The 18,240-nt window shown below is 46.6% G+C and overlaps 1 protein-coding gene across 3 annotated transcripts in view; it reads left to right on the plus strand.

The window, feature by feature from the left end:
- The window catches only part of LOC134348676 (pleckstrin homology domain-containing family G member 3), a 229,093-nt gene that overhangs the window by 90,645 nt on the left and 120,208 nt on the right, over positions 1-18,240 (plus strand). The window contains exon 1 of one of the 3 annotated variants that reach the window (XM_063052470.1): positions 8,410-8,857. The exons of the other annotated variants lie outside the window; for them this stretch is intronic. Coding sequence (XP_062908540.1) covers positions 8,845-8,857 — 13 coding nt within the window. The 5' untranslated portion in view covers positions 8,410-8,844. Of the gene's footprint in view, positions 1-8,409; positions 8,858-18,240 lie in introns of those variants that run through there. 3 annotated transcript variants of the gene reach the window in all.

Consider the following 18,240-nt stretch of genomic DNA (forward strand, 5'->3'; position numbering starts at 1 on the left):
TGGAGATTTACAGTTAGTACCAGTCAGCTCATTTGCCACTGTAACTTGCCCCTTAGTGTTAGTTCTTTTACTCCAATGCTTTCCTGGCTGGTCACACAACTTGTAATCTCTTGACAATATCCATTGTTGTGTTTCTCACACCAAGTTCCATCACCACTGATCTATATTGGTGCCTGGCACACGACAGCTATAGTTGCTAAGGTGCCACATACAGTAATAGGTTTGTCATTAACACTAGAGGTAATGGACTAATGGGTGTGGATAGAAAATTATGTAAGTAGCAGGAAACAAAATAGCTGCAACAGAAAATTTTAAAAAAACGTCTGTGGTGGAAATCTAAAAAAAAACAAAAAATGCTAGAAGTATTCATCAGGTCAGGCTGCCTCTCTGGGAAGAGAAACAGATCTAACGCTTCAGCTTGATGCCTTTTAGTCAGAATGGTCTTGCACCAGACCACATGGTAGCATGGCAGTTAGTGTAACACTTTACAACACCAGCAATTGGAAGGTCTGGTTTCCATTCTCACCACTGTCTGTGTTGTTCTCCACGTGACCCACGTGAGTTTCCTCCGGATGCTTTGGTTTCCTCCCACATTCCAAAGGGCTGAGGTAGTAAGTCATAGGCATGCTGTGTTGAAGGCAGATACGTGGTGAAACTGTGAGCTGCCCCCAGCACATCCTCGGACTGTGTTGGTTGTTGATGCCAGTGATGCATTTCACTGTATGTTTCAATGTACATGTGACATATAAAGCTAATTAAAGATCATTGAGGCCTTCTGATGAAGGGTCTTTGATCTGAACTTTAGCTCTATTTCTCTTCTCTGATATGCAAAGTATTTCCAGCATTTTCTGTTGCTAGTACAAGGACTACTGCTTTGCCTAACACGTGGATATATTAAAGACTTGGAACTTGGGTGCAGAGGGTACAATTTTGTAATCTGTAGATAGCAGGTGGCATTTAAGAATCTGTTGGGATAGACACATGGATATGCTGGAATGGAGGGATAGGGATCATGAACAGGCAGCAGTCTGTTTGATACAGACATCATGAGATGGAGAGCCTGTTCTTGTGCTGTACTGTTCTCTTATATGAGACTTCAAAGTTAAAAGTAAACCCATTATCAAAGTACATACATGTCACTACGTACAACTCTGAGATTCATTTTCTTGCAGACATACTCAATAAACCCAATAACCATAATAGAATCAGTGAAAGACCGCACCAACAGGGCAGACAACCAGTGTGCAAAAGACAGCAACTGTGCAAATACAAAAAGGAAAAAAAAGAACAATAATAATAATAATAAGCAATAAATATCAAGAACAGAAGGTGAAGAGTCCTTGTAAGTGAGTCCATAGGTTGTGCAAACAGTTCAGTGTTGGAGCGAATGAAGATGAGTGAAGTTATCCCCTCTGGTTCAGGACCCTGATGGTTGAGGGGTAATAACTGTTCTTGAACCTGGTCGTGGTGAGTCCAGAGGTTCCTGTACCTTCCTGATGGCAGCTGTGAGAAGAGAGCATAACCTGTGTGGCTGGGGTCTCTGATGATGGGGGTTGTTATCCTGCAACAAGGCAGCTCACATAGATGTGCTCAATGGTGAGAAGGGCTATATCGGAGATGGACTGGGCTGTATCCATTACTTTTTGTAGGATTTTTCATTCAAGGGCATTGGTGCTTCCGTACCAGGCAGTGATGCAGCCAGTCAATATACACCACACATCTATAGAAGACAGTCAAAGTCAAGGCAAATGTTTGCAACTCCTAAGGAAATAGAGGTGCTGCTGTGCTTTTTTTGTAATTGCACTTACGTGCTGTGCTCAGGACAGGTCCTCTGAAATGATAGCACCGAGGAATTTAAAGTTACTGACCTTCTGCACCTGATTCCTCCAACGAGGACTGGCTCATGGATTTCTGGTTTCCTCCTCCTGAAGTCAATAATCAGCTCCTTGGTCTTGCTGACATTGAGTGAGAGGTTTGTGTTGTGGCACCACTCAGCCAGATTTTCAATCTTCCTCCAACATGCTCAGTCGAGGGAAGGGGAAAGGGCAGGCAGAGCAGGGTTCCCCTGTGGCCATTCCCCTCAACAACAAGTATACCACATTGGATATTGTTGGGGGGGATGACTTACCTGGGACAAGCTGCAGTAGCCGGATCTCTGGCACTGGGTCTGGCTCTGCAGTGCAGAAGGGAGGGGGGAAAAGAGGAGAGCGGTAGTGATAGGGGACTCGATAGTTAGAGGTGCAGATAGGAGGTTCTGTGGTTGTGACAGAGAATCCAGGATGGTTTGTTGCCTCCCGGGTGCCAGGGTCAAGGATGTCTCTGATCGATTGCATGACATTCTGAAGTGGGAGGGTGATCAGCCAGATGTCGTGGTACACATCGGTACCAATGACATAGCAAGGAAGAGTGAGGAGGTCCTGGAGAGTGAGTATAGAGAGCTTGGTAGGAAGTTGAAAAGCAGGACCTCGAGGGTGGTAATCTCAGGATTGCTACCTGTGCTAGGTGCCAGTGAGGGTAGGAATAGGATGCTCTGGAGGATGAACAAGTGGCTGAGGAACTGGTGTAGGGGGCAAGGTTTCAGATTTCAGGATAATTGGGACCTCTTCTGGGGCAGGTGGGACCTGTACAAGAGAGACGGGTTACACTTGAACTACAGGGGGACCAATATCCTTTCAGGGAGGTTTGTTAATGCTATTGGGGGGGCTTTAAACTAGATTTGCAGGGGGATGGGAACCACAGTACCATAGCTGACAGTGTGGCTGGGGTGAAAATAAATGATGTTAAATGTTCAAGCAAATCCACTAATAGAAAGGTTGTGAGTGGCGGTAAAAATCTTCTGAGGTGTATATATTTCAGTGCTAGGAGTATTGCGGGGAAGGCGGATGAGTTGAGGGCGTGGATTGACACGTGGAATTATGACGTTGTAGCAATTAGTGAAACTTGGCTACAGGAGGGGCAGGACTGGCAGCTTAATATTCCAGGGTTCCGATGTTTCAGATGTGATCGAGGCAGAGGAATGAAAGGTGGGGGGAGTAGCATTGCTTGTTAGGGAAAATATTACAGCAGTGCGCAGGCAGGACAGATTAGAGGGCTTGTCTACTGAGTCCTTATGGGTGGAGCTGAGAAACAGGAAAGGTATGGCCACATTAGTGGGATTGTATTACAGACCACCCAATAGTCAAAGAGAATTGGAAGTGCAAATCTGCAGAGAGATAGCAGGCAACTGCAGGAAACATAAAGTTGTGGTGGTAGGGGATTTTAATTTTCCATATATTGATTGGGTCTCCCATACTGTTAGGGGTCTAGATGGTTTAGAGTTTGTAAGATGTGTTCAGAAAAGTTTTCTAAATCAATATATAGAGGGACCAACTAGAGGGGATGCAATATTGGATCTCCTGTTAGGAAACGAGTTAGGACAAGTGACGGAAGTCTGTGTAGGGGAGCACTTTGGTTCCAGTGATCATAACACCATTAGTTTCAACTTGATCATGGACAAGGATAGATCTGGTCCTAGGGTTGAGGTTCTCAACTGGAAGAAGGCCAAATTTGAAGAAATGAGAAAGGATCTAAAAAGCGTGGATTGGGACAGGTTGTTCTCTGGCATGGATGTGATCGGTAGGTGGGAAGCCTTCAAAGCAGAAATTTTGAGAGTGCAGAATTTGTATGTTCCTGTCAGGATTAAAGGCAAGGTGAATAGGAATAAGGAACCTTGGTTCTCGAGGGATATTGCAACTCTGATAAAGAAGAAGAGGGAGTTGTATGACGTGTATAGGAAGCAGGGAGTAAATAAGGTGCTTGAGGAGTATAAGAAGTGCAAGAAAATACTTAAGAAAGAAATCAGGAGGGCTAAAAGAAGACATGAGGTTGCCTTGGCAGTCAAAGTGAAGGATAATCCAAAGAGCTTTTACAGGTATATTAAGAGCAAGAGGATTGTAAGGGATAAAATTGGTCCTCTTGAAGATCAGAGTGGTCGGCTATGTGCGGAACCAAAGGAAATGGGGGAGATCTTAAATAGGTTTTTTGCATCTGTGTTTACTAAGGAAACTGGCATGAAGTCTATGGAATTAAGAGAAACAAGTACTGAGATCATGGAAACTGTACAGATCGAAAAGGAGGAGGTCCTTGCTATCTTGAGGAAAATTAAAGTGGATAAATCCCCGGGACCTGACAGGGTGTTCCCTCGGACCTTGAAGGAGACTAGTGTTGAAATTGCAGGGGTCCTGGCTGAAATATTTAAAATGTCGCTGTCTACAGGTGAGGTGCCAGAGGATTGGAGAGTGGCTCATGTTGTTCCGTTGTTTAAAAAAGGATCGAAAAGTAATCCGGGAAATTATAGGCCAGTAAGTTTAACGTCGGTAGTAGGTAAGTTATTGGAGGGAGTACTAAGAGACAAAATCTACGGGCATTTGGATAGATAAGGACTTATTAGGGAGAGCCAACATGGCTTTGTGCGTGGTAGGTCATGTTTGACCAATCTATTGGAGTTTTTCGAGGAGGTTACCAGGAAAGTGGATGAAGGGAAGGCAGTGGATATTGTCTACATGGACTTCAGTAAGGCCTTTGACAAGGTCCCGCATGGGAGGTTAGTTAGCAAAATTCAGTCGCTAGGTATACATGGAGAGGTGGTAAATTGGATTAGATATTGGCTCGATGGAAGAAGCCAGAGAGTGGTGGTAGAGAATTGCTTCTGTGAGTGGAGGCCTGTGACTAGTGGTGTGCCACAGGGATCAGTGCTGGGTCCATTGTTATTTGTCATCTATATCAATGATCTGGATGATAATGTGGTAAATTGGATCAGCAAGTTTGCTGATGATACAAAGATTGGAGGTGTAGTAGACAGTGAGGAAGGTTTTCAGAGCCTGCAGAGGGACTTGGACCAGCTGGAAAAATGGGCTAAAAAATGGCAGATGGAGTTTAATACTGACAAGTGTGAGGTATTGCACGTTGGAAGGACAAACCAACGTAGAACATACAGGGTTAATGGTAAGGCACTGAGGAGTGCAGTGGAACAGAGGGATCTGGGAATACAGATACAAAATTCCCTAAAAGTGACGTCACAGGTAGATAGGGTCGTAAAGAGAGCTTTTGGTACATTGGCCTTTATTAATCAAAGTATTGAGTATAAGAGCTGGAATGTTATGATGAGGTTGTATAAGGCATTGGTGAGGCCGAATCTGGAGTATTGTGTTCAGTTTTGGTCACCAAATTACAGGAAGGATATAAATAAGGTTGAAAGAGTGCAGAGAAGGTTTACAAGGATGTTGCCGGGACTTGAGAAACTTAATTACAGAGAAAGGTTGAATAGGTTGGGACTTTATTCCCTAGAGCGTAGAAGAATGAGGGGAGATTTGATAGAGATATATAAAATTATGATGGGTATAGATAGAGTGAATGCAAGCAGGCTTTTTCCACTGAGGCAAGGGGAGAAAAAAAACCAGATGACATGGGTTTAGGGTGAGGGGGGAAAAGTTTAAAGGGAACATTAGGGGGGGCTTCTTCACACAGAGAGTGGTGGGAGTATGGAATGAGCTGCCAGACGAGGTGGTAAATGCGGGTTCTTTTTTAACATTTAAAAATAAATTGGACAGATACATGGATGGGAGGTGTATGGAGGGATATGGTCCGTGTGCAGGTTAGTGGGACTAGGCAGAAAATGGTTCGGCACAGCCAAGAAGGGCCAAAAGGCCTGTTTCTGTGCTGTAGTTTCTATGGTTTCTATGCTAATTCGTCACCAACAACGGTGGGGTCATCAGCAAACTTATGTATGACAGTGGAGCTATGCTTAGCCAGACAGTTGTAAGTGTAAAGTGCGTAGAGTGGGGGAGAAACAGACAGCTTTCTGGTGCACCTATGCTGAAGGAGATCATGGAGGAGATGTTGCCATTCCTGATGTATGCATCTTTGCTGTCCACGTGTTCCAGGGTCCAGTGAAGAGCCAATAAGATGGTATCTGCTGTGGACCTGTTTTTCTGGTAGGCAAATTGGAGCAGATCCAAGTCACTTCTCAGGCAGGAGTTCTCACTAACCTCTCGAGACACTTCATCACGCTGGATGTAAGTGCTGCTGGATGATAGTCATTGAAACAGTTACCATGTTTTTCTTTGGCACTGGTATAATGGAAGCCTCCTTGAAGCAGATGGATATCTCAGAATGCCAAAGAAAAAGGTTAAAGATCTCAGAGAACACCCCAGCCAGTTGATCAGCACAAGTCTTTAGAACTCAGTAAGGTACCCCAGCTGGGCCAGATATTTTCTGTGCGTTCACTCTCCTGAAGGATGCTCTTACGTCAGCCTCAGAAACTGTAATCACGGGATCATCATGGGCTGTGGGAGTTTGTGATGGTTTGATAGTCAAAGCAAGCAGAGAAGGCATTGGGGTCACCCGGAAGCAAAGCCCTGTTGTAACCCATGTTGCTTGATTTCACTTTGTAAGAGGTGATGGTACTTGCATCCTGTCACAACTGTTGAGCAACCTTCATTCATTCAAGTTTAGTCTGGAATGCCACTTCACCCATGACTTTCTGGAGATCATTCCTGGACCTCTTGTAAGTTTAATGGTCGCCAGACTTGAATACTGCTGATCTGGCCCTCATCAGGTTGCGGATCTCACTGTTCATCCAGGGTTTCTGGTTGGGGAAGACGCTGAGTGATTTTGTGGGGACACATTCAGCTATGACTGTTTTTAAACAAGTCTGTGACAACCATGGTGTATTGATTCAGATCCATAGATGAGCCCTAGAACAGGGCCCAGTCCACTGACTCAAAGCAGTTCTGGAGCTGCTCCTCTACCTGCATGCAGGTAGGAGAAGGACAGCCAAGTGATCAGATTTCCCAACGTGCTGGCTGGGCATGGAATTGTAGGCATTCTTTATAGAACTGGTCTGGTATGTTGTGACCTCTGGTGCTACGGATTATATGATGGTAATTGAACAAAGATTTCTTCAAACAAGCCTGATTGAAATTCCCAATTGTAATTTGAAATGTGTAGGAGTGGACTTTTTGTTGTTTGCTGATGGCATCATGCAGTATCTCAAGTGTCTGATTATAGTCAGCTGACAGTGGTATGTAAACTGTGGTCAGGATCACGGATGAGAACTCCCTTGGTAAATGGAACAGTCAGCATTTGATCATTAGGTGTTCAAGACTTGGAGATGCAGTGAGCTACGAGGGCGAGAGTAATCGTCTTGGGGACATTTTGGCAACCTGATGGAACAGGCAGATAGGTGGCCGAAAACAATTAATCCTCAGAACAATACACACAGTGTGCTGGAGGAGCTCAGCAGGTCAGGCAGCATCTATGCATGGGAATAAACAGTTGACATTTTGGGCTGAGACCCTTCATCAGGACAAGGGAAGAATGAGAAAAGCAGCCTGTACTAGAATGTACAGATTTAAAACAGAATTAAGAATCAAGAGATGTTTACTTGGCTGAAACAGGTAGGGTAGATTAAGAAAGTGTATGAAAGGCATTCAGGATCCTGGACTTAGTAAGTAAAGACTTCAAGTAGAAGGAAATTATGGTGGCCCTCTGTGAAGACCTGGTTCAGCTACAGTGGGAGTATTATGTCCCTTTGTGGGCCGCACACTTCAGCAATGGTGTCAAGCACTTGGAGAGGACATAAGAGATTTACTGGTGATTCCCGGATGAACGGGAAACACTGGGAGTGTTCTTGAAACCAGTTTGCAGGAGGCTCTGAAAGAAGGCATTTGAAATCAGTCAGGATGTGGACAGGGAAACTGTACACTGGGGTTGGAGTTAGCGCTCAGGAGAGGGAAAATGAAGATGGTAGGTAACAGACATAAAAGTGAAATTTCCCCACCCCTCCGCTCTCCCTGTTCCCTGCCTGTCCCAATCATTGTCCATAATGCTGTTCCTCACTCCATCCCCTTTCTTTCACACCCTTCCCTCCAACTCTCTTACCCCATTTTACCCAGCTCACCCTACCTTCCTACCACCCTCCCATCTTCTCCCTCAAGGCCCATTACACGTAGCTAGAACTCTTCAGACTGGAGAGGACATTTTCTGCCCGGGCGGAACAGCAAACCAGTGGACTCCGGATATTGCTGGTGCTCCCCTCCCTGACTGATTGGTGGAATGATGTCTCCGAATTGGACTGGGATGAGGATCAAAGGTTTGTATTCCTCACTCCGTCTGGCCGCGTTGTATCAGCTGGGAGTTCAAACACAAACACACACACAGGTGCATCCTTGAGTGGAGGGCAGGGCGATGCACTGGGAAAGGTTTGAGGCGTAAAGAGAGAGAGGTGCGTTGAATGTCTATCTCCCCGGAGAGGGTTAACGCTGTAATGACAGGCAGTGCTGGTGGAAGGCACTGCCTGTCACCGCCAGTAGTGTACGGCGCCCGACGGCCTGTTCGTGTCTCAGCGTGGCCGGGCTGCCAGCGCACAGCACCGAGGATCATCTGAGCCAAAGTATCGCTCGGTTTGCCGCCGCCTCCTTCTCCCCTGGCGGAATCTTAAGCGGCTGTTGGTGCCTCAACACTCAAACCAGGAGGGGACATTTACCAACCGGGTAGTGCTTTGGCTCTGGAAACAGTGACACCCTTCCAGTCTGCTCCGGCTAAACAGTGACGGCGAGATAAAGGGCTCGCTGGTTATCATTACACGAAGAAAGACTATGACCTGGTCACTGCGCCTTGCCGCTGATCCATAGACAGAATTTGCATTGATCAAGCACCTTTCTCAACCTTGGTGTCCCTCAGTGCTGGCTAGCCAGTACAATACCCTAAGTGGCCGCTGTAATCCGGGCGCGGGCACCCCCACCTCGTGCACGGGAAGCTCCCACACACACCAGAGGGGAGAATTGTAGGACAGTCTGTTCTGCAATGTTAATGGAAGGTAAATCCTGCTCAAAGGTCTCCGTGAAATGTTATGGTATTGCAAAAACTGGAGTGCGCGGGGGAAGGTGGGAGGGAGAAAGCCTGCGTTTGGTATGGGTGTATAAAACAGCAGCGTTTCCCGCTTCTTCGCTGAACTGCCAGCTCCTGCCTGACCTGGCGCCGGACCCCATGAATTTCCCACCCAAGAAGCCTCAACCGGCACTTTAAAATCTGACTCCTGCCCTCCTTAACTCCCTGTCCCGGTGGGTGTTAAATTGGAAACTGAATCCATGGTGTGTTTTGTTTTTGCGTTGAACTGAGTCCAATTCCTGGGCAAATTAGCAGAATCTGTTCAAATAGTTTGCGCCAGGAGCAATATTCGAGCGGCCTTCGTTTGGTATCTGCTTATTACCGCGGCTAATTTGCCGCAAATTTAATCCTAACCAGGCTGCGTGAACCTTGCTCCTTCACCTACATTTCCAGGTTGTGCGTTTCAAAACACAAACATGGGCAAATGAGGGAGGGCAGAGGATGTTTTTTTTTCCCCTCTCTTCCCCCTTCTCTCTCTCCCACTCTGCTCCTCTCCCTCTCTCTTCCCCCTTCCGCTCCGCCTCTCGCTTTCCCTCTCCCTTTCCCTCTCCCTCTGCCTGTGGGAACTGGGTGATCTGGTGTTAATTGTAGGTGACAGACACAATTTAAAACAGCACGGTGACTTGTTGCGTGGGATTCCTGTCAGAATTTACACAGGGTTTGCGAAACCATGTGATTCTTGATCGGAATGTTCTATCCCGCTGCGTCACCTGTGCTGCTTCCCATCTTTCTCAGTTAGTGCAGCACAGAAAGAGGCCGCTCAAGCCGGTGCAAATCTCTGCAGATTTATCACCTCGGCCCCATTTGCCTGCTCTTTTTCCTTGTTGCTGTTCAGTGTACAGCCTCTCTCTTTCACAAGTCCGATCAACTCCCCTGTTTTTCTTTATTGCCACTTACCTAGAGAAAAGAATTTACTGCAACTACTTTGCATTGCCTTCCCATCCTGCCATTCTTGCCCTCTCCATCCCTTCTCTTCAAACACCTGCTTTCATGCTTTCTCCTGCTACTTGGCCCCTGCCAGTTTTCTCCCTCTTTCCCCTCTCTTCTTGGCCCAAGCTTCTCTTTTTCTATTCCCCTCTCCTTTTCCCTACCCTTCCTTGCTCCTCCCTGGCTCTATTCTCCTTATCTCCTTCTTGCACTATTTGCAGCTGTGTCTCCGCTGGCTGGGCCACCACTGGACAGGTGATGTGGCAGAGGCATGGAGAAGTACAGGTGGAGGCCAACATGACTGTAGGAGCAGGATCTGTGCAGAGAACATCGAGAGCTGTAGTAGTCTGATCTCTCAAGTCCAGTGTGATGTTTTCTTAGGGTGGGTTCTCCTAATAGAGGGTGGCTTTGCTTAACATGGGAGGGTGGATGCATGGACAGTCACCACACAGTCCTTGACAGCTTGGGGTTAAGGTCCAGTGGCGTGGAATGCAAGCTGACTGGGGACCATTCACTGCCTTTGTGATGCGTCATCATATTAGATTAGATTCAACTTTATTGTCATTGTGCCAAGTACAGATACAAAGCCAATGAAATGCAGTTAGCATCTAACCAGAAATGCAAATAATAGTGTTATGTACAAAATAACTGTGAATAAAAAGTAAGTGCTACAGCACACAAATATAAAAGTACTGAGACAGTACAATACGGGTGCAATACTGCTTAGCGCTGTGATGTGAGATTCAGCAGGGTCACAGTCGTAGAGAAGAAGCTCTTCCTGCGCCTGCTGGTGCGGGAGCGGAGGCTCCAGTAGTGCCTACCAGATGGGAGGAGAGTAAAACGTCCATGGTTAGGGTGAGCTGCATCCTTGATAATGCTTTTTGCCCTGCCCAGGCAGCGTTTATGGTAGATGTTCTCAACGGTGGGCAATTTGGCCAACTCCAACGTTGAGGTCTTGGTTGGATCACACTTTGACTGGAACCTCCTCCTTGACCTTACCACCACTAGTGACAGTGCCAGGAGCTAAGTGTCCGATGACATCTCTGTCAGGATCTCGGAAGCTCACAGGCCTCTCCACCATGACAAGGTGACCATCTTTGGAGAGGAGAGAGAACATCAGCCATGGCTTGGTCAATAAGACTCACAGTCCTGGGTCAGAGGCTACTCTCCGCAGGAGACTGAGCACACGGTCAAGGCCGACATCCTATTGAGAGAGGGCATTGCACTGTCAAGGGTGCAGTCCTTCGGATGAGGTGTTACCTTTTTGGGTAAATACACAAATTCCCTGACAATACTTTGAAGGTGGGAGGGAAATTCTTTCTGGCTTATATTTCTTAGAGTCATAGAAACACACAGCATGGAAAGCCTCATAGGCCCATGATACTGATCAGCAGATATCACTGTTTTAACCCCATTTACCAGCTCTTGGTCTGTGGCCTTCTCTGCTTTGGCGTTTCTGTTGCCAGTCTAGATACTTCCTAAATGCTGCGAGAGTACCTGCTTCCACTACTTGCTCCGTTAATGCTTTCCATATACCAACCACCATCTGTGGGGAGAAGGGTGGGGTAGGATTTCATCCTGAGATCCGCTCTACTCCTCCTCATTGTCTGAAACGTACAGCACCGTGCAAAAGTCTTAGGCACATTTATATCACTAGGGTGTCATCCTACTGAGAGAGGGCACTGCATTGTCAAGGGTGCAGCCCCTCAGATGAGGTGTTACCTCCTCGGGTAAATACACAAGTTCCCTGACAATACTTTTGTACGGTACTGTATTTGTCAACACGGGGCGGAGAGCGAGTTTGTAAGTCTGGCAGGAACAAAGATGTGGGAATGGTGAGGGTGGAACACCACAGGAGGGGTTGTGGGACAGGGGGCAGTGACGGAGTGCCGGGGCGGGGGTGGTACAGGTGCAGACACACCCAGCCATGAGACACCATGTAATGTCATTTGATTCCAAACAACTGGCTTACTGATCATTACAGAATGTCTCTCTGGAGCTTCCTGCTCCCTACCCTCTCCCTGCCCCCTTCCCACTCTCAGTCCACAACAGAGACCCATATCAAAAGCAGGTTTAACATCACGTATATCATGTAAATAGTACGGTAGCGTAGTGGTTAGCACAGCTCTTTACAGGACCAGCGACCGGGGTTCAAGTCCCGCTACTGCCTGTAAGGAGTTTGTATGTTCTCCCCGTGACCGTCTGGGGGTTCCTCTGGGTGCTTTGGTTTCCTCCCACAGTCCAAAGACGCACTAGTTGCTAGGTTAATTGGTCAATGTAAGTGGTCCCGTGATGAGGCTAGGATCAAACTGGGGGATTGCCGGGTGGTCCTCTTCTTATTCCTAAGGTCCTATTCCGTGCTGTATCTCAATAAACAAATTTCAGAATCAGGTTTATCTTCACTCACATAAACTTGTGCTGTTTATTGTTGATTATGTAGGCCACCATACCAAGGCTTTGGGAAGTGTGGAGAGAATCCATGGAGGGGAGATTGGTTGCCATGATGTGTCATGCCGTGCCCACATTCCCTGCAGTTTCTTGCTGTGTGTGGTGCATCGATTTAAAAACTTTCTTAAACAATATTGGTAAAAGAGATTATCTAGTTATTAATTGTTCAGCTGCTTATGGTACTTGCTGTGAAAAGCTTGTCTGCCTTGGTTCCTACCGTGGCTATACTTGATAAGTATTTGACTGTAAAGTGCTTTTCAGACCTCCTGATGTTTGGAGCAGTGTTGTGTAAATACCTCTTATGTTTCCTTTGTTTTACTTCCTTACCGAGGAGCTGGACAAAAAGGTGGTCCCTCCCCCTTCCCTCGCCACCCTGCAATTCTACCCCTGCCCCTTCCCCCCCAGCTGAGAGGTTTTCAGTACACTCACATCAGATGAGCTGTTGATCTCAAAGGCCTCCGGGGCAACAGGAAAGGCATATTCAAACATATAGAGCCGACCTCCCCCTTCCCCACTTCTCCCAACTCCCCCCCCCCAGCCTTTACTGTGGGCTCAGTGGCATTCTTCTGTGTGTATGCCTGTGTGTGGGATCTCGCAACACAGCAGCCCACACAAGAATGGCTGCTGCAACTGACTTCTAGCAATCCCTGCAATTTAAAAAAATATTGGACAGTAAAGAACTTGAAGCATGTCTCCAAAACTGAGCCTTGGAAATAGTCCCTTGAAATGGATGGTCAACCCATTTCTCATCCACTTGTGCACTGCAGACGCTTTGACCTGCGATGCTCCCCCTCTGTGTACTGCATCCTTCACAGGAGACCCACGCAGCACTAAAGTGTGACCTGGTTTGGTCATCTTTATGTGTGTGTGTGTGTGTGTCGTATAAGGTGGGCGATCAAGGTGCATGACCATGATTGTTGCTGGCATATTTTTCTACAGAAGTGGTTTGCCGTTGCCTCCTTCTGAGCAGTGTCTTTACAAGACAGGTGATGCTAGACATTATCAATACCCTTCCGAGATTGTCGGCCCAGTATCAGTGATCACCTTAACCAGGACTTTTGATATGTACCAGCTGCTCATATGACCATCCACCACCTACTCCCATGGCTTCACATGACCCTGATCGGGGGGCTAAGTGGGTGCTACACCTTGCCCAAGGGTGACCCGCAGGCTAGCGGAGAGAAGGAGCACCTTACTCTTCCTTTGGTAGAGACGAATCTCCACCCTGCCACCCAACTGGTTGGGTAGTGAGACAGTTTACAGGGTCTAGTCTGCAGGGTCTCGGGGTGCCTGCAAGTTGGAAGATTGTATATTGAAGTCCCTTTGAGAAGATGTGCTAAATAGCTACCAGTAGCTGGGAGCTGGCATGGTTCCTTTCTCTCCACTAGCCTCTCTTGCTCTACCCTACAGTCCACCACTGATGGAGGAGGGAAGAGGAGGAGGATGCAAGAGCAGCCTTGCCTGAGTGCCTTGAACTCCTTATGCATGCACATCCCAGGAGAATGACATTAAGAATCCTTGTACAAAGTAGCTCTTGAATTTCTGTTGTCTTGTAAATTCCCAGTGTTTTGCATTATGTAATTTTTGTAGATTCAAAGTCAAAGTAAATTTATTATCAAAGTATGTATATGTCACCATATACTACCTTGAGATTCATTTTCTTGCAGGCATTTACAGGAAAATAAAGAAATACAGCTTTGAGGCTCTAGTTAAGCTCAGTCAACTCTGATAAGCAGGCCACATTTTTTCAGTATCTGACTCCCAAAACAGACACTGCTGCAAGCTCCATGGCAGGAACGTAAATAGACGGAAAGATTCAAATCTTTTTGAAAAACTGTAACACTCTCACCTGCAGACAGAAATCTGTAGCCCATGCCTCTTCAGGGGGGCCCTAAGAACCTCAGCCTTTCACAAGTGTACAGAATCCTACACAAAAACAGGAATGAGTATTTCCCTTCTCATATCACCGATACCAAATTCTGTCTGAGTCCAAGATCCTTCAAAAGATTCTTCAGTAACCTCTTGCCCTGAGAACTGTTGTTGAGGAGCAAGTCATCCGCAGTCTTAGAGGGCGCTACCTCTAAAGGCCTGCAGTTAGATCTGGAACAGTGCTTCACAAGTCTGATAGTGACCAGATAATCAGTTTTTAATTAAAAAAAAGTGTGCTGGAAGAACTCAGGTAGTATGAGGGAGGGCAGAATGAACATTTCAAGTGTATGACCCCTTCATCAGCTTTAGAAACCCCTGTACTTTTGTGTTTTTGGATCTGTCAGTGATGATGAATGGTGGGGGAAAAGTACTATCTTAAGCATGAAGGAGAACACTGCTGGTTTTCCTTGAAAATGCCCTCAAATTTATTTAATAGGTAGAGGGTGCTGTGGTTTGAAGTCTTACCTGGAAGATGGGAAGGTAATAAGATTATAAACCAAGGCCTTGCCTATTTATACATACCATACCAGTCTCTGAATAGCACCTGAATGAGGAGTTTGGAGCTTCAGAGCAAAGGAAACAACCAATTGATTGTACTTTACACACTAAGATGACAAGGCTACACTGAGCAGTGCCCAGAACTGAAGCAGTCATAATGATGTAAGCTCAAAGGTATGTATCAGGTTTCAAAAGGTAAAAGCAAATTGCGGAGGATTTCAGCCTTTGCTCCTGCCATGACATTCTTGTGGTTGACCTTCCCCGGGGTGATGCTCTAACAGTTGTTCATTCAACATCTTTCAGCCTCAATCCACCAACTGTGACCCTCCCCTCTGGCTGAGGAAGATGCAGTGTGATTATTGGTACCGTCTCTGGGCGGAGTGAAATCTTTAGATTTTTTGGCGAGTCTTTTGCAATTTGGGATGGTCTAGTGCTTCGCAGTCAACAAAATCTTCATGTTACAATGCAGGAGATGAAGCAACTGACATGCATGTAGCGATTTCTCCATAGAGCAATGCATTAATGACCAGGGGAGTTTTGTTTTGCTCATTGTTATGGGTTAATCTATATATTCTGGGGAGACAAAATTCTTAACAAATAGGGTTGTTATGAAGGAGTATGGTGTGTTGAGGGATTGTGTTCAAGAGCCTTGAGGTAATGTTGCAGCTCTGTAAAACTCAGGTTAGACAACACTTGGGAGTATTGTGTTCAGTTCTGCTCACTTTATTATAGGAAGGGAGTGGACGCTTCAGAGACTGTGCAGAGGAAATTTACCAGGGTACTGTCTGTATTGTAGGGAATGTCATATAAAGATAGATTGAGTGAGCTAGGGCTTCTATCTGGTCGCTCCTGTTAACTCGCGGTCTTGCAAAGAATTCATGTACTGGACCCGCTGGAGTATGGGTTGAAATGGGTGACTTCTGAAACTCTCTGTAGCAAAAGCTAGACTGATTGCTGGTGATGTTGAAATGTATAGTATTCTGCTTTAATAAAGAGAACTTCCTGTCATTAAGGGAATGGCCTTCACACCCATAGACTTGATCGATCAACCTATTGATCAAGTCCATTGTGCAAAGAAGCGGCAGCAGCTGGTCATCATATGCCAACTGGAACTCTCTTACACTCTGGAAAATAATGTAATGAAGTGTCGGGCGAGCTGAGGGGTTGGCGGTGTGTACAGGGACAAGCCGGAGTCACTGTGGAACACGTGCGCTATCAAGGGTCTGGTGCAGTTGGTGCCTGAGTTCCCAAAGCTGGCTACTGTGCATTCAAGTATGACCTGAAGCAGACAGGTGATTGTGCTCTGATGTCATTGCCACACCTTGTTGGGGAGAGAGAGAGAGAGAGAGAGACCGACCGACCGACCGTGGGCGAACTGTGTATTTTCAGCCAGAGAGAGCGCGCGCTGACAACAGAAGTCTGTGAGGAAGCCGAGTTGTTTGTTTTCCGTGGGGGCTGCTCAGTAAATTAGACATTTATTTTCCCGTGGAGTGGAAGTGATCGGTTTGAAATCCTGTTGGCTGCAAGGATGTGTCAATGACGAGTCTGAATAGAAGGTTCACAAGGTGGCTTGGTAAGGTTAAATATTTCTCTCTCTCTATTCCCTCGCATTGGTTCTTGTAGCGAGTCGCGTGTCGAGCACTAACTAGGTTTGCGAAACTGGCTGTCCCTTGTGCAGACCTCCGGTCTCGGAGCTGGAGAATGCCGTGTTGACACCTTTTTTATTCTGCCAGTGTAATCATTCACTGATTTGGTTTGTGCGGAGTTACCTCCGCCCAGGATGTGTATCGACCCAGTCGCAGAGATATTACCGGCGGCTGGCTAATGTCTCTGCAGTTCTGTTTTTACGCCGTGCTGCTTACAGCGGGCTCTCGGCTCACTGTTGCTGAACCGGACCCGCTACGGTGTTTCAACACTGAGTGCAGGGTGATAGATCGAGGGGCCGTCTCTATTAACCGCACCGGAGTAGCACGTGAAAATGGTTACAGCTTGGCCAAGTTTCTTATCGTCCACCGACCATTTGGCACCGTTTCCAAGAGATGGGATTTTTGCCTTGAGTGCACTGGAGCTCCCGGTGAGACGGTGACCAAATGTAGTCAGGCGTTGGTTTTATTCTCGCAACCTCACCCCAGAGCTGATTCAGGATGATTCTGGCCCACTGTCTTGACAGTTAACTCTGTACGTGGAGCCCTGCATCACAAGGAGGGATGTCAGCTCATTAAAAGCTCCTATTTAACTTTTCCCATGACGTTTTCTGTGGCCTGGCGGATACTAACTTTATAAAATTCTCCGATTCGCTTTAAAAAGTTGACATGGAACCTGCTTTCTCTAGGCTGCGCCCCAAATCACAACAACCAATTGTATAAGAGTACTTGCGTAGGGGAGGGAACACCTTACCTCTTGTTTTTTTCTGCAAAAAAAACACACTAACCTTTGGAATCTATTACGTCACTGATTCCATTTATTCTGACAGATTTGAATTCATTTTGGCAGCACCCCTGTTACTAAACTAAGGGCCTTTAATCATCCATGCAGCTCTGAAGTCTTAAGGAGGCAGAGGCAGTGTTTCCAACATTGAAGAGGCTGAAGACAGAATCGTATTTTTGTATTCAAATTATTCTGTAGTCATTCGGCAGAAAGTGGAAATGGTGACACGGAAAATGCACCATCTCATCCTGGTTACCACAGTAAATTTAGGCAGAATGAGCCATCTGCTTTTCGTGCAAGGGAAATTATTCTGTTGGTCATGCTGCATGTAACTATGCCCTTCAGCTCAACTGGTCCATGTTGATCAAAAATCCCAGCTAAACTAGTCTCATTTGCATGTCTTTGGCTCATATCCTTAAACACCATTTCGACTCATGTACCTGTCTAAGTGCCTGTTAAATGTTAATGTACCTGCCTCTACCCTTTCTCTGCCAGCTCATTCCATGGGGAAAAGTTGCTGCTCAGGTTCCTATAAAATCTCTTCACTTTCTCCTTGACCTATGCCCTTCAATACTTAGTTCCCCGAACCTGTGTTGAGGTAAATCTGGTCACATGGTGGCACTGGCTTGGTTCATTAGGATTTTACGCTTGAAAATGGATTGGGAAAAGAAAACTTGATCCAGTTGGAGTGAGTGGGAATTGTATTGGGTATCCGACTGCCCTTTGTGATGCTCTGCTTTGGGAATGATGGGAAGGGGTTTGGAAGGGATAGGAGGACGTTGTGATGTGATGTTATGATGCACAGGATGGGCTTGTTTCACTGACCATCTGCACATTGGGTCTGTGAGAGGGCTTTGGCCTATTGGGAAGGCACGACAAGATGGGAGACTTGGGATGCTGAGTAGTGGCAGTGAATTGGAGTATCACCCAGGGCATGCCCTCTTCTCACTGTTACCGTCAGCACCCAGGGCATGCACCCTTCTCACTGTTACCGTCAGCGCCCAGGGCATGCACCCTTCTCACTGTTACTGTCAGCGCCCAGGGCATGCCCTCTTCTCACTGTTACCGTCAGCGCCCAGGGCA

Source organism: Mobula hypostoma, chromosome 1 (assembly GCF_963921235.1).
Source record: "Mobula hypostoma chromosome 1, sMobHyp1.1, whole genome shotgun sequence".
NCBI lineage: Eukaryota > Metazoa > Chordata > Chondrichthyes > Myliobatiformes > Myliobatidae > Mobula > Mobula hypostoma.